At 53.3% G+C, this 12736-nt stretch overlaps 4 protein-coding genes and 3 non-coding genes across 17 annotated transcripts in view; 2 read left to right on the forward strand and 5 right to left on the reverse strand.

Moving 5' to 3' along the window:
- The window catches only part of Surf4 (surfeit 4), a 12763-nt gene extending 11122 nt beyond the window's left edge, over positions 1–1641 (forward strand). For all 3 annotated transcript variants that reach the window (XM_048813412.1, XM_048813411.1, XM_015505731.2), the window contains one exon: positions 1–1641. The gene's annotated coding sequence lies outside the window, so the exon portion shown is untranslated.
- A 248-nt stretch (positions 1642–1889) lies between these two features.
- Surf2 (surfeit 2) lies at positions 1890–5252 on the reverse strand. The gene is made up of 6 exons (XM_048813428.1): positions 5117–5252; positions 4905–5071; positions 4706–4809; positions 2785–2967; positions 2446–2612; positions 1890–2014 (listed from the first exon to the last, which is right to left on the reverse strand). The coding sequence occupies exons 1-6, from the start codon at positions 5216–5218 to the stop codon at positions 1931–1933; spliced, it is 807 nt and encodes a 268-aa protein (XP_048669385.1). The 5' UTR covers positions 5219–5252; the 3' UTR covers positions 1890–1930.
- Positions 5253–5300: 48 nt separating this feature from the next.
- LOC107159173 (mediator of RNA polymerase II transcription subunit 22) overlaps positions 5301–12736 on the forward strand; it is a 14681-nt gene continuing 7245 nt past the window's right edge. The window contains exons 1-8 of one of the 9 annotated variants that reach the window (XM_048813404.1): positions 5308–5515; positions 6516–6649; positions 6731–6813; positions 7529–7720; positions 8793–8865; positions 8943–9105; positions 9330–9415; positions 9488–9678. In XM_048813404.1, the coding sequence (XP_048669361.1) occupies positions 5335–5515; positions 6516–6649; positions 6731–6813; positions 7529–7720; positions 8793–8865; positions 8943–9105; positions 9330–9415; positions 9488–9526 (951 nt within the window). In that variant the 5' untranslated portion in view covers positions 5308–5334 and the 3' untranslated portion in view covers positions 9527–9678. Of the gene's footprint in view, positions 5516–6515; positions 6650–6730; positions 6814–7528; positions 7721–8792; positions 8866–8942; positions 9106–9329; positions 9416–9487; positions 9679–12736 lie in introns of those variants that run through there. The other 8 variants (XM_015505728.2, XM_048813406.1, XM_015505729.2 and 5 more) reach the window with 8 other exon arrangements.
- Rpl7a (ribosomal protein L7a) lies at positions 9861–12736 on the reverse strand. The gene is made up of 8 exons (XM_015505730.2): positions 12604–12736; positions 12109–12229; positions 11683–11832; positions 11379–11519; positions 11116–11195; positions 10707–10837; positions 10181–10250; positions 9861–10020 (listed from the first exon to the last, which is right to left on the reverse strand). Exons 1-8 carry the CDS (start codon positions 12604–12606, stop codon positions 9916–9918), a joined length of 801 nt encoding a protein of 266 aa, XP_015361216.1. The 5' UTR covers positions 12607–12736; the 3' UTR covers positions 9861–9915.
- On the reverse strand, positions 10329–10395 carry LOC125619743. The gene has a single exon (XR_007351318.1). It is a non-coding gene; the product is annotated as a small nucleolar RNA SNORD36 (small nucleolar RNA).
- On the reverse strand, positions 11264–11334 carry LOC125619742. The gene has a single exon (XR_007351317.1). It is a non-coding gene; the product is annotated as a small nucleolar RNA SNORD36 (small nucleolar RNA).
- Positions 11904–11977, reverse strand: LOC125619744. The gene has a single exon (XR_007351319.1). It is a non-coding gene; the product is annotated as a small nucleolar RNA SNORD24 (small nucleolar RNA).

The following is a 12736-nucleotide window of genomic DNA, read 5'->3' on the forward strand; positions in this document are numbered from 1 at the left end:
CCCCCCCCCTTGGTAAAGGCACCGATGTTTGAGAACTTTACTTGCAGACACCTGAAAATTGGGGGCAAAATCTGCTCTGGAACCACAGGCTGGTATCTGACCGCTGAGTGCTGCCCAGCTGCATGGCCAGTCACCTGGCCAGCCCCTGACATGAGCAGCTCAGTGGGTTGTGGCCTCAGTCCTGTTTTCGAGTCTTTTTTGGGGTGAGGGACTTCAAGCTGTACTGTGAGCAGACATCTGTATCATTCAGAGCAGCCTCCCTCTTGTTTTTTAAGTTTACATTCTTAGCTCAAACTACTAAATGGTTTTGGATGCTGCAGCCAGACTTCACACCCCGAAGCTCCCTGGTTGAAACGCGAATCAGTGGCTTCAACATTGTTTCTGCCCCTGCATTGTAATACCTTATAATCAGTGAGGCTATTCAGAAGAGCCCCAGCCCCACAGTGCTGCAGTCCTGGAGGGTGACCAGGGCTGCGGCTGGAGGGAGAATTCACCAACACCACCAGCTCGGATCAGTCACTGGGAGATAGAGACTGTCTCAGAGCTTTAGTGGCTCAAGGCAGGGACCCAGGGGAAGCTGCACACAGGATGGCCACCCCCTCCTCCTTGAATGGCTTGGGGAGGAGCAGCAGCAAGGGGCCCAGCAATGTCAGGAGCTCCCATTATCAGAGACCCACAGGCTCAACCCAGTTACCTCAACTCGACCTTCACAGAGCAAGGCCTGGATACCCTAGGCTGTGCTCCATCCCAGCGTGGCAGCACCCGTTCCAGACTGCACCTGCCCTGTGGGTGGCCCCAAGGTTATCGCTTGCTCAGATTTTGTCCATTTGCTATGCCAATGCAGCCAAGATTACTTTCTACAATTTGTGATGCCTTACCAATTTGATCTTGATCCTGTATTTAAAGTTTTCTAACATTGCCTTATACCGTGTTCCTCTTTTTGGTGAGGTGGGGTTCTGACACTGTGACAGTGAGTGCCAGAAGGGTAGTCAGAAAAACACCTACTCCTGCCAGATCCCAGGTACCAAGGTGCCTGATTAGGAGGGAAGATGGCCACTCACTCTGCTGGGTGTAGCTCCTGGAGCCCATCTTGGGTGTGCAGGACTGAAGTGTCCTGGGGCTGCTGCAGGCCAGCTGAGCCTCCTGCCCCTACCTACTACAAGGGCATCCTGGCACACCTTCCCTACACCCTGGCCTGTGTGCCACCTGCCACTGAGGCTCTGCCTGGGGCCTGCTCCCCGGTGTGTTGAAGATCCAGTGATGGCTTCAGCTGCAGGGCTACCTCAGCATGCATCCCTCCTGATTAATACAGCGTAATAGCCCCATTAGGTGACACTTGGCCACACCAGTTCCTGTGGTGCCACTGGTTTGTGGAATAGGGCAGACCTAGGAAGCCAAGTGCATGGTCAGCAGGGGTGGCCTCCAGCCTCCACCCTGCTGCCTGAGTGAGCTGGGCCAGGATGGGGGAGGAGAGGAAACACGGCTTACCCATGGATTTCAGCAAGACAGTCTCTGAAAATGCTTCTGCTTTATATGGGAATAGGTATAAATCTCATTTTTATGCTGTATTTTATATCTTAGTTGTGTTTGAAAACGTTTTGATTTTGGAAACACATCAAATAAACAATGGCATTTGTGGTATGCACTGTGATCCCGTGGCGGTGTCTGCAGGCTGGCCAGGGCCCTCAGGATGCTGCAGTGAGCTGGGAACCCCAGGCTTTGCCAAGGATACTGGCAGACCACACTCAGGGAGCAGTTGCCCTCAGAGTCCCTGCTGCCTCCTGGCTATGGGACCCCACCCAGTGCTGAGCAGGTTCCTCAGCCCTGCTTCAGGGGTAGCAAAGCCAGGAGACCAGGATGAATGGAGGGAAGATGCTGGAGACTAGACCTAGAGTTCCAAGGACACCAAAAGCTGTCCCCACAACCTTTATTAACCCGACTGCTTGAAGGAGCCAAAGCTCTTGCGCTTGTGGTGATGGTTCTTGAGCTTCTTGGTCAGTGAGTGCAGGTGCTTCTGTGGTACAGCAGAGCATTTGGTTATGGATGCTTCTGATCCCCCAGGGAGGCTCCGTACCACCCTGGCCCCCACTAGCCTGAGCAGCCAGCCTTTCTGCATTGGTTGCCCTATACTGATGGTCAGGCAGCACTGCATGGAGCCAGGGAAAGGGAAGCACATGCAGTTCCACCCTTGTGGCTCTTGCCTCATAGCAGAAGAAGGGGCACGTGAAAGCTGAGCCCCTTCTCCCAGGTTTCTGTGCTGCAGCACATGGGCAGAACTTCCAGAGATTCAGGCTGAGGGCCAGCTGCCCTCCCTCCTGCCCCCCAGAGTGGCTCTGGCTCCCATTTATAACATTATTAGCTTGAGATTTCAAACAAACCAAAACCACAACTAGAGAAAGCTGCTTCTGGCACAAACTGGCAGTGCAGCCAGAAGTAACGGCTTACCTTTCTGCGCTTATGGACCCGCTTCAAGTCCACTTTAGCTTCTCTTCTGTCCCCTGTGCCCTTCATTCTTGGGGATTTCAGCTCCTCATTCTCTTGGTCAGTCAGAAAGGCATCAGCACCATCCAGGTCCTCAGGTCCTCCTGGGTCCTTTCTGGTGAAGAGCTCCGCTGGGATGGACAGGCACTTGGCTGAGCCCACTGCAAATGGAGCTCCACCTTCTAGGGGGTGAGGGTGGGAGCGGTGGCCAGGATCATGGAGGATGCCTACTTGGGGCGGGGGGAATGAACCAGGAAGTCATGGAGCTGCAAGGCCAGAGTGAAGGACGGCTGTGCCACTTACGTGGATACAGGTCTGTCATGCTGTCATCACTCAGGGCTCCACTCTCATCACTGGAAAGAGGCTCCCAGAAGGCTTCTCTCAGGCCCGGTGGCTGGTTCCGGTCCACCTCGCTTTCCACCCTCCTCTTCTTGTGCAGCAGGCAGGCAGGGACATATTCCACACCTTGCTTCTGACAGTCCTCATCTGGGACACAAGCCAGCTTACTCGGGTACCCTCCCCAGCCCCAGTCCTCTGGGCACAAGGCTAACCCATGTGTACCCCAGCTCAGGCCTGACCAGGTGTGGAGGAGTAGTGGCCCAAAGACTAGAAGGTTGTACAGGTCTAACAGGCCTTGGCACTTATCCTGCAGGCCCAAGGTGAGCCCCAGTGAGGCTGCCACAGCAGCAACCTAGTCTATTACCAGCACTAAAGTCCTCCCTCTTGGTATCACATGGGCCCCACCCTGGTGGGGCCGGAAGGACCTGGCCCTTGCTGCCCTGGGCCAGCTTAGGTGATAGGATGAGGTCCTGTGGATGAACCCTGTTCAGGGATTGCCCCAACTGATCCTGTGTATGGAGAGGACCAAGCACCCACTGTCCCCTGCCTGCAACGTCACTGCTTGCTTCTGCCATCTCCAGAGCTCTTTCTCTACGTCCTCTCTGCTACCATTTCCTGTGGCCACAGTGGCCTTATCACCATGAGCACCTGCCTGTGGCATCTCCTCCCAAGTCCCTCAGGTTAGGTTCCAAAACGACTGCCCTTAAGTGGCTGCATTGTATCCTAGTCCCATCTCAGCTCCATCATCCATCCCTTCAACCACTTGCTCTCACAGGAACCCCCACATCCCAGTAGCTAGCACAGCTGACTAGACAAAGTCCAGGACCTGGCTGGCGGCCTCTCTGGGCCTGGCTTCTATAAAGTGCCTGCTCCAAGAAACTTGTGGGCTCTGCTTCCTCAACTTCCCATTCCACCCCCAGCATGAAAGAGGTGGCGTGGTCCCCTGAAACCTCGTCCCCCTCACTGCTCTACAGCCATGCTTCAGAGGCCCACCTGCACCTGTCTCCTGCCCTACAGCACTCCAGCCTGGCTCTACCCCCATCAAGCCTCAGCTGCCCTAATCAAGATTGCCAGAATCCTCTAGACTATCAAACCCTGTGGCTACTTTTGTTCCCTTACCTTGACCTCCTCTCTCTGGGGCTCCCTGGTGCTCAAGCCAGCAATCCCTGGCCAGGTGAGTACCTCCAGCTCCAGGGCTGGCACCCTCCTTCCTTAAGCCACCCTGAATTCAAAACAGGCAAAGGAGCTCTCCAGCCCCTGGGGAAACCTAGTGCTTAGACATTTCCTGCCTTAAGGATGCTGTGATTTCCTCTGTGCCCTCACTTCCCTAACCTGGCTCTGTCCCCCAAACAGAGGAGGCTGGTCCATACCTTTTCTTTCTCCAAGCCACCATCCTCTTCACCAGCTTGCTACAGTCACCTCATGCCCCTCTATTTTTGCAGATCACACAACTGCCGGTACTAGTGCCAGCTTCCCATACTGACCAAGGCACCAAGACTCTGTGGCCTAACCTACTCACACACTGGTCTGAGGCCATCAGAGCCTCCCAGTGCCTCTGCCAACTCTGGAGCTGTGCCTGGAACACTGATCCAGCCTCAGCTGGGAAAGTAACCCAGAGGGCCGTCAGGCCTCAGTATTTTTCTTCACATACTCTGAATTTTTTCCCCAGCCTCCTCCTGGCTTTGCATAGGTCTACCCTGGGAGTCCATGAGATCAGGGGCCACTGTCCCTCTCCTCACTGTGCCAGGACCAGGCAGGAGCCTCACCGAAGGATCACTGAAAGGTGACTGACGCACTGCTTCTGCCCAGAAGGAGCACTCTGTCCCAGGGGAGGCAGGTACGCATCCAAAGACTGAGCTTGTGCTGCAAACACCTGGTGACTTACATCTCCTTAGGGCTCTCTGGTACCTATGGCCTTGGGTATGCCTCAGCACGTGCGCAGGGGACTTGTTGATGTGGCGCAGGGTGAGTTTGCAGAACAACTGGTGCCTATGGGCAAGAAGAAAAATTTGCGGGGGCAGTTCACAGTAAAGACTGAGACCCACGCTGCTCCACTGTGGCCACATACAGGAACTGCCGCTAACCCACTGACTGTGACCTCTTCTTTCACCAGAGGGAGGCCCAGCAGCCTGCTCCAGCGCAGAGCAGAGAGAGGCCCGGCTGCACCCCTGCTCCAGCGCGGGGTGCAGCTGGAGACTGCCTGGTAAGGTGCTCCCGGAGCGGAAGCGAAAGCGGGACCCTCCCGTGACGACTGTCTCAATCACACAGTGCAGCAGCGTCTAGGTTTCCCGCACGCAAAGGGCAGGGCTGCCGGGTCAGCCCCGTCGGGNCCGGGCAGCAGCCGTAGGCTTGGGTGCTGAAGCAGGAAAGCTCGCACATCTGCAGACGGCTCGCCCATGGCCGGAAATGCAGCAGGCACCACTTGGGCGAGAACGTGGAGACGCTCCGGAAGCGATCGCTGCCGCCCCGGAAGCAGACGCTCCCGATCCGGAAGCGCCCGCGGCGGCTTGAGCGATGGCGGCGGCGGCGGCGGCGGCGCGGTGGCTGGGGCTGCGCGCGGTGTGCGTGGGGCCGGGTCGCACGGGCGCGGAGGGCCGCGCGGGGTGGGCGCGAAGCCTCGCCGTTCCGAGCGTGCTGTTCCCGCAGGCCCCGGCCCGCGCTGCCTGGACGCGCGTCGCAGTCGCCTCGCGCGCGGGTGAGCAGGGGCGCGGTGGGCTGCAACGGGGCTGCGGGCGGCGCGGACAGCACCTCGGGCTTCCACGGTCTCCCAGCTTGAAGGCTTACCTTCAAGCACCTTGCCTTCCGTGCACGTAGTTCCGTCTTTAGATTTATGATGGGCAGTGCAGGCGAAACGCAGCTAGGACGCACTGTGAACAACTGTCCTAAGATTATGCCGCGTTTCTCTTTGTAGCACAAAGCCAACAGCGCCTGGCCAAGCTGCTTATTAACTGCCTTTTAAATACATTTTGAACTAATGTGACTAGTGCAAGTTAGTGCCACAGAATATGTCCTAACACAATGCTTGAATATAAAGGCACTAGGTAAGCTGGGTGCAGCGGCGCACACGTGTGATCCCAGCGAAGATTGTAAGTTCGAGGCCAGCCTCAGCAATTTAAGGAAACTGCTTCAAAATAAAAGTATAAATGAGCCAGGCGCAGTGGCTCACGCCTGTAATCCCAGCTGCTCCGGAGGCGGAGGTAGGAGGATCGCGAGTTCAAAGCCAGCCTCAGCAAAAGTGAGGCACTAAGCAACTCAGTGAGACCCTGTCTCTAAAATACAAAATAGGGCTGGGGATGTGGCTCAGTGGTCGAGTGCCCCCTGAGTTCAATCCCCAGTACCAGTAAATAATTAACTAAAAAATATATAAATGAATAAAAAGGACAAGAGATGTAGCTTAGTGGTAGAGCACTCCTTGGTTCCCTCCTTTAAAACGTGGGATGGTTACATGGTCACAATTGGTGGCAGAACCAGTATCGATCCCTAGACCACGTTTATTTGGTCAACAGACATTTCAAGTGTGTGCTGTGGGTTAGGAGCTGGGCTGGACAAGGTGCTGCTTGTTGGCTTCTTACAGCAGTTTGTTTACTCCTGTGCCACGCCTCCTGGTGGTACTGGGAGTCTTGAAGAATTGGCTGCCTCAGATCTATTTGTTTTAAGGCTTTGACCCCATGCCAGTGTTGTAAAACTCCCTCCAGGGGTGGCCTGGGGGCCGAGCAGGTGTGGCAGTTCTATGGCAGAAGCACCTGCCACAAAAACGGAAGATGACTCCTTTCTCCAGTGGTTTCTGCTTCTCATCCCTGTGACTGCCTTTGGCCTGGGGACTTGGCAGGTAAAGACTGGCATCTAGTTAGAATGGCCCTGAGCCTTTGACGGTGCTGCCATCTGCTTGGCTTATGCCCTCTTTCTGTAGGTCCAGCGTCGGAAATGGAAGCTGAAATTGATTGCAGAATTAGAGTCTAGAGTTATGGCTGATCCCGTCCCTCTGCCAGCAGAGTGAGTGTGACAGCCCATGGGGTGATCACTGAGATCAGCTGTGGGGCTCTGACTTCTCCTTCCTGTGCTATCAATCACTTCCCTGACCTAAGACAGGAGTTCTCAAAATCAGCTGTCCTGCTTGGCTTGCTGTTAACAATAGACCATCCCTGTGAAGCCATCTGAGGCCACCAGACATAGAAAAGTCTTATTTTTGATGCTGGGTTTCACTATTTTTTAGGACTTGAGGGATTCCCCACAGTGCTGACAGCCAGCCGCCTTTAGCAATGATTCTTAGTTGAATAATGTAGGCCTCACCATGAGGATAGTATTTTGAAAAGTGCCTGAAGGATTCTACTGCCCTTTCCCCATCATTTTAAAACACTCTCCTGGAGAGATGGATATATGCAGCAAAGTTGAATTTGAAGTGGATACAGTGTGCTGTATTTGACTTGCAGATGACATGGGTCCCACATCATATTTTATTAATTTTACATAAAATATTCACACAGGAATTAACACTTTTATCTTCTCGTAAAAACTTTTACTCTGGTGGCACAGATTCACATTCTCACATGGCACCAAAGGGCTAGAACTGAGGACCTGGCCCTGTAGAGGGCAAGACCCGGCAGTCTTCACTGTCTGGCCCTGGTGGGGTGGTAGTTTGCAACCCACTCTAAGAGGATTTATTTTTATGCAAAACCTTGTCTACAGCTCTCTTCCCCTCTTTCTGTAGCCCAATAGAACTGCAAAATCTGGAGTATAGACCAGTTAAGGTCAGGGGGCGCTTTGATCACTCCAAAGAGCTGTACATGATGCCCCGGACCATGGTGGATCCTGCCCGGGAGGCCCGGGAAGCTGGTCGGATCTCCTCCTCAACTGAGAGTGGGGCCTATGTAGTCACCCCCTTCCTCTGCACCGACCTGGGGTGAGTAGGCCATGTGGGGTACTGACTGGCCTGGTGGGTGCAGTCAGAGCAGATCAGTTTTCATCACCATGTCCTTCCAGCCCCCCACTCTTGGTAAGACCTTGAAATCCTAGATGCTCAGAAAGTGTCAGTGCCCTGCTAAGTTTGAAATCCCTTATTCTGATGTGAAATAAGCCATGTCAGAATACGAACATCCTTAGTCAATTCATTTTATTACTGAATAGGTTCTGTATGTTAAGCTCGGAAGGGGAGGTTGTCGTCGAGATGAGCTCTGCAGAATCAAACAGCAGCCAACACACTGTGGTGTAGGACAGCACAACAGGAAGGGCAGTTAAAATCCCCCAAATGCTTAGTGGGAGCTGAGGCGGGGAAGGTTAACACTCGAGGTAGTAAATGGGACGAACTTCCAGAAAAAGAGGAGTGCACGTTAAGATACCTGGGGCTCCTGTTTAGTCCATGTTCCAGTTCTGGGGTGGTGCCCAAAAGCTGCATGACCAGCAGGTTGTGTGCCAGGGCTGCTTCAGTGGCCACCCTGGTTAGGAGGGGGCTGCAGCGGGAGAGATGGTCCCTGAGCTCTGGCCATGGTAATGTGGGTCACCAGTTGCATACTGCTGGAGTGGAGCCCAAGGAAGGAAAGCAACAGAGCAGGCTGTGCACCACAAACTGCAAACAGGGCTAGAGAGTGGTGGTTGGTGGAGGGGAGATTTTCCCATCAAGAAAGGCACTAGGGCCAGATTTGTTATCCCAGGACCAAAGCCAGTCTCAGCAAGGCGAGACACTAAGCACCTCACTGAGACTCTGGATTGTATAATACACAATAGGGCTGGGGATGTGGCTCAGTGGTCAAATGCCGGAGTTCAATCCCTGGTTATCACCCACCCCACAAGGAAGGGGCACAAGGGGTTGCTGGAGTGTACTCTATGGATAGTCCTCAACCAGATCCCCAGTACTACAAAACCCCCCAAAAGACATGCAGGATTCTTCCTTGGTCCTAAAGCTATGCTGTAGGTGCCCAAGCGACAATTCTATGCAAAAACTTTTCTGTGTTTGAAAGTGCTTTTTATTACCCTAGAGTCACTATTCTGGTAAACCGAGGTTTTGTCCCAAGGAAGAAAGTGAATCCTGAAACTCGGCAGAAAGGCCAGGTAAGGGATGGATATGGGTCTTTGGTCATTTCCCTGTTGCAAGCCTCTGTGAAGAGGAACCTCATCTTCCTTTTTAGGTTGAGGGAGAAGTGGACCTAGTCGGGATGGTGAGGCTTACAGAAACCAGGAAGCCCTTTGTTCCCGAGAATAATCCAGAAAGGAACCATTGGCATTACCGGGACCTGGAGGCCATGGCTAGGGTCACAGGCGCAGACCCTATTTTTATTGATGCCGACTTCCGTATGTTGAAACCAGCCCTCCCCCAGAATAAGTATCCCTGCCTTTTCTTGGCCCAGCTGTGCTGTATTCTAGGGTATGTGTTAAGGGGTGGGGCAAGACACCAAGAAACACTTGAAGGGCGATGGGTTATGGGTCAAGTAACAACCTGAGGATGGCTGTGCCAAGGCAGCTAGCTGTTGGGAAGCAGCAGCAGAGGTGAGGACAGGGGCCCACTGTCTTTGCAGAGAGCACAGTCCCTGGAGGACCCATCGGAGGGCAAACCAGAGTCACTCTGCGGAATGAACACATGCAGTACATCGTTACCTGGTCAGTTGTACTGCCCCTGGTCCCCTCTTTTTAGTGCACTTCACAGCCTAACAGCTTAATTTTCTTTCAACCTAAGGTATGGACTATGTGCAGCTACATCATACCTGTGGTTTAAGAAATTCCTGCGCCGGACACCTGGCATGTGAAGAAGTCAGTACAGAATGGTCCCTAAATAATCAGAAGGTCCCTGCATAGATGGCATTTCAAGAGACTTGATTTTACTGGGTCATGTATTATCAGTATAAATAAATGCTTTATAGACTCACATTCATTGCTACCTTAAATAAGACAGTGACTGGTCAATCACAAAACCCTGGCTTGGTTTCTGAGCATTTTACTGCTATATACAGCCTTTTCATGCAAGTTACACAATGAGTTTCTAAAGCTCTCATGTTACGGGGCATGCGCTTGCTACTGCCTGAAACACATTTATTGCCTTCAGTCCAAGACACTGGATGAAGGACAATTTATTATTTTTATGTACAGAAATGCAACAGCATACATTTATCCCAGTTTAGTGGCGAGTTCTTTAGCCTTTGCCTTTTCCAGCTTGGCAATGCGAGCCACAGATTTTGGACCCAGGACGTTGCCTCCCCAGTGGCGACGGATCTGAAATGAAAAGAGAAGCAGTCAGCTTGGCCTGCCATCTCCCAAGGATTAACACTTGGGAGTTTTAGTTTGCCTTGGTCATTTCAAGCACACAGAGTTGAGTCAGCCAGTCCCTTGAAAGCTCGATTCACCCAAGAAGAGTACTTGGGTAGTTTCTTACCTCATCATATCTGTCATTGTAGTTGGTTCTGATAGCTTCCACCAACTTAGCCAGAGCTCCTTTGTCTTCCCTGGGTGGGGGAGAAAAGGTGGGCTTTCAGTTTTAGTTACCTTTTAGGAAATTCCATTTTTAGTTCCAAATAAGCCCTTTTGCCTCAGATATAACATGACCACACGATTCATTCAGGTGAAGAAATTCTTAACCATCATAGGCAAAAGGTGAAATATGTATGTTCATTAAGCTAGAACATTGGTCTTTTTAATGGAAGAGGGTTACTGGGGATTGAACTCAGGGACACTATCACTGAGCCACACCTTAAGCCCTATTTTGTATTTTATTTAGACAGGGTCTCACTTGAGTCACTTAGCACCTCACCATTGCTGAGGCAGACTTTGAATTCATGATCCTCCTGCCTCAGCCTCGCGAGCTGCTGGGATTACAGGCGTGCGCCACCTCGCCAGGCAAACATTGGTCTTAAAATGTCTTAAGGGAGCAAATGGACTGGGGGTTGGGGCTACACACTTACGAGTTAACCTGTGTGAAGGCAACAGTGGTGCATGTCTTCCTGTGAACCAGACGTCCCAGCCTAGCCTTCCCCTTGATGATGCAGTAAGGGACTCCCATCTTGCGACACAGGGCAGGCAGGAAGACAACCAGCTGGAAGAAAGCACTGGCTGGAAAGTGTGTTTTGACCAAAGCAGTCCCTCAAGAGATCTAGGTTGGCCATTGCTCAAGTATATGCACTTCAAGGTCTAATTCAGCAAAAGGCTTGCATCATTGCAAGAGCCAGACATGATCTGGATCACTTGTCAGTGCTGTCCTCAATTAAGGGGACTATCCTTGTCACCCACTTTGGTCTTATTATGCCAGACTCATCATTAAGTCTGTTCCACCCTGGTTTCAGTAATCAGTGTTTAAAAATATGCCCAACCCACCTCGATGGGATCCACATCATGTGCGATCACTACCAGCTGAGCCTTCTTGTTCTCCACCAAGGTGGTGACAGTATTGACCCCTGCAAAACGCAAACACTCTGTGAGCAGTCAGACATGGCTCTGGTGACAGAAAACAATTGTAATGAGCTGTGACTCAGTGTTAAAAAGCTCGGATTTCAACCCACAGTGATTTCGGGTGAAACTGATGCATCATAGCACAGCCTACCCCACTTTTTGCCCCCTCTACAGAAAAGCCCATTCACCTGCTCGAAGGACAGGTGGTCTCTTTGTGGGAACATCCCCTTTGCCAGCAGCCTTCTTCTCAGCCCGGGCCAACAGCCTCTGCTTCTTTTCCTGCTTGGTCTCAGGTCTGTACTTGTGGGCAAGCTTAAGCAGCTGGGTGGCTGGGAAAGCATTCTTCAGTTAGGCTCAGTAACACAACATAAATGTCTTAATGATGGTACTACATAAGAACCGAGTAGAAAAAACTCTAGAGCCACATGTCATATCTTTTCAGTTAGGTCAGCTCCTTGTTCGGAGTGACGCTGGTACATCCCAGAGTCCCACCTGTTTGGCGGTCCAAGGCCTGGGTGAACTGGTTAATCGCCGGAGGCACTTTCAACCGCTTATAGAGAATAGCCCTTTGCCGCTGCAGCCGGATGTAGCGGGGCCATTTTACAAAGCGGGTAAGGTCCCTTTTGGGCTGGATGTCCTGTCCTGGGAAGTAAAGGGCAACACTTTCAGTAAGGCTGACTGGTGTCAGGTTTCCGCCTCGGGTCTGGGTGCTGTGCATCAGCGATCTTGGTGGTCTAAATGTCATCACCATCTCTCAGATAGCAAATATTCTTTCACATCATCTGCACGCACACGCCTCGGACCGGAGACAGCACCCCTTCCCTCTACAGCGGGAGCTCCTCCCCCAGCACCACACGGCGGACCAGCCCGCTCCCTGGGAGCGGCGGGGGCCCCACCCTCGGGGCCGTCTGCGCTCACCGATGCCGAAGTTCTTCGGCCTCTTCTCGAAGAGCGGGTTCACTACTTTCTTAGCCTCCTGCTTCTTGACCACGGCGGGGGCCGGGGCCACCTTCTTGCCCTTGGCCTTCTTTCCCTTCGGCTGCGCAGGGGAAGAGCCAGTTAGTCGGCGCCGCTCTCGCGCCCCCAGGCCCGCACGGCACTGCTCGCGCCCCCGTTCCCCCACGTGCGCATCGGCCCGGGGCACCCGCACGGTCGGGCTGCTCCGCGGCGTGGCTCGGAGGCGGAGTCCGAGGCAGCAACCGTAGCCGCCTAAGCCTCGGCCCGCCCAAGTCCCGTACTGCGGCGCTATGCTCCCCGCTGGCCCAACTCCTCTGTGCCAAGCCCAGTAGGGCTCCAGTAGGGATCCACTAGCGCCGAGCGGAGCCGCGGACCCGCGCTGCCGTGTCCCGAAGCGGATGACGGCGGATGAAACCCGGACCCAGATCCGGGGCCAGACGTTGCACCACGACTCACCATCTTGGTAGGCAGGAGGAGAGAGAAAAAAGAAGGGATTGTGGGTAATAAGTAAGCGGCCTCGGATATCGCGATAGCCGGCGCGTTCGCGGGATTTCGAACTTAAAGCGACAGGACTCCTTAAAGCCTACCG

The sequence above is a fragment of the Marmota marmota genome, unplaced genomic scaffold, assembly GCF_001458135.2.
Source record: "Marmota marmota marmota unplaced genomic scaffold, marMar, whole genome shotgun sequence".
Lineage (NCBI taxonomy): Eukaryota > Metazoa > Chordata > Mammalia > Rodentia > Sciuridae > Marmota > Marmota marmota.

Coding starts and splice junctions, on each gene's coding strand:
- Rpl7a (XM_015505730.2), bottom strand. Junction 11,520..11,682: donor GGCCTTGGACCGCCAAACAG/GTGGGACTCTGG, acceptor ATGCTTTCCCAG/CCACCCAGCTGCTTAAGCTT. Junction 10,838..11,115: donor ATGATGTGGATCCCATCGAG/GTGGGTTGGGCA, acceptor GCTTTCTTCCAG/CTGGTTGTCTTCCTGCCTGC.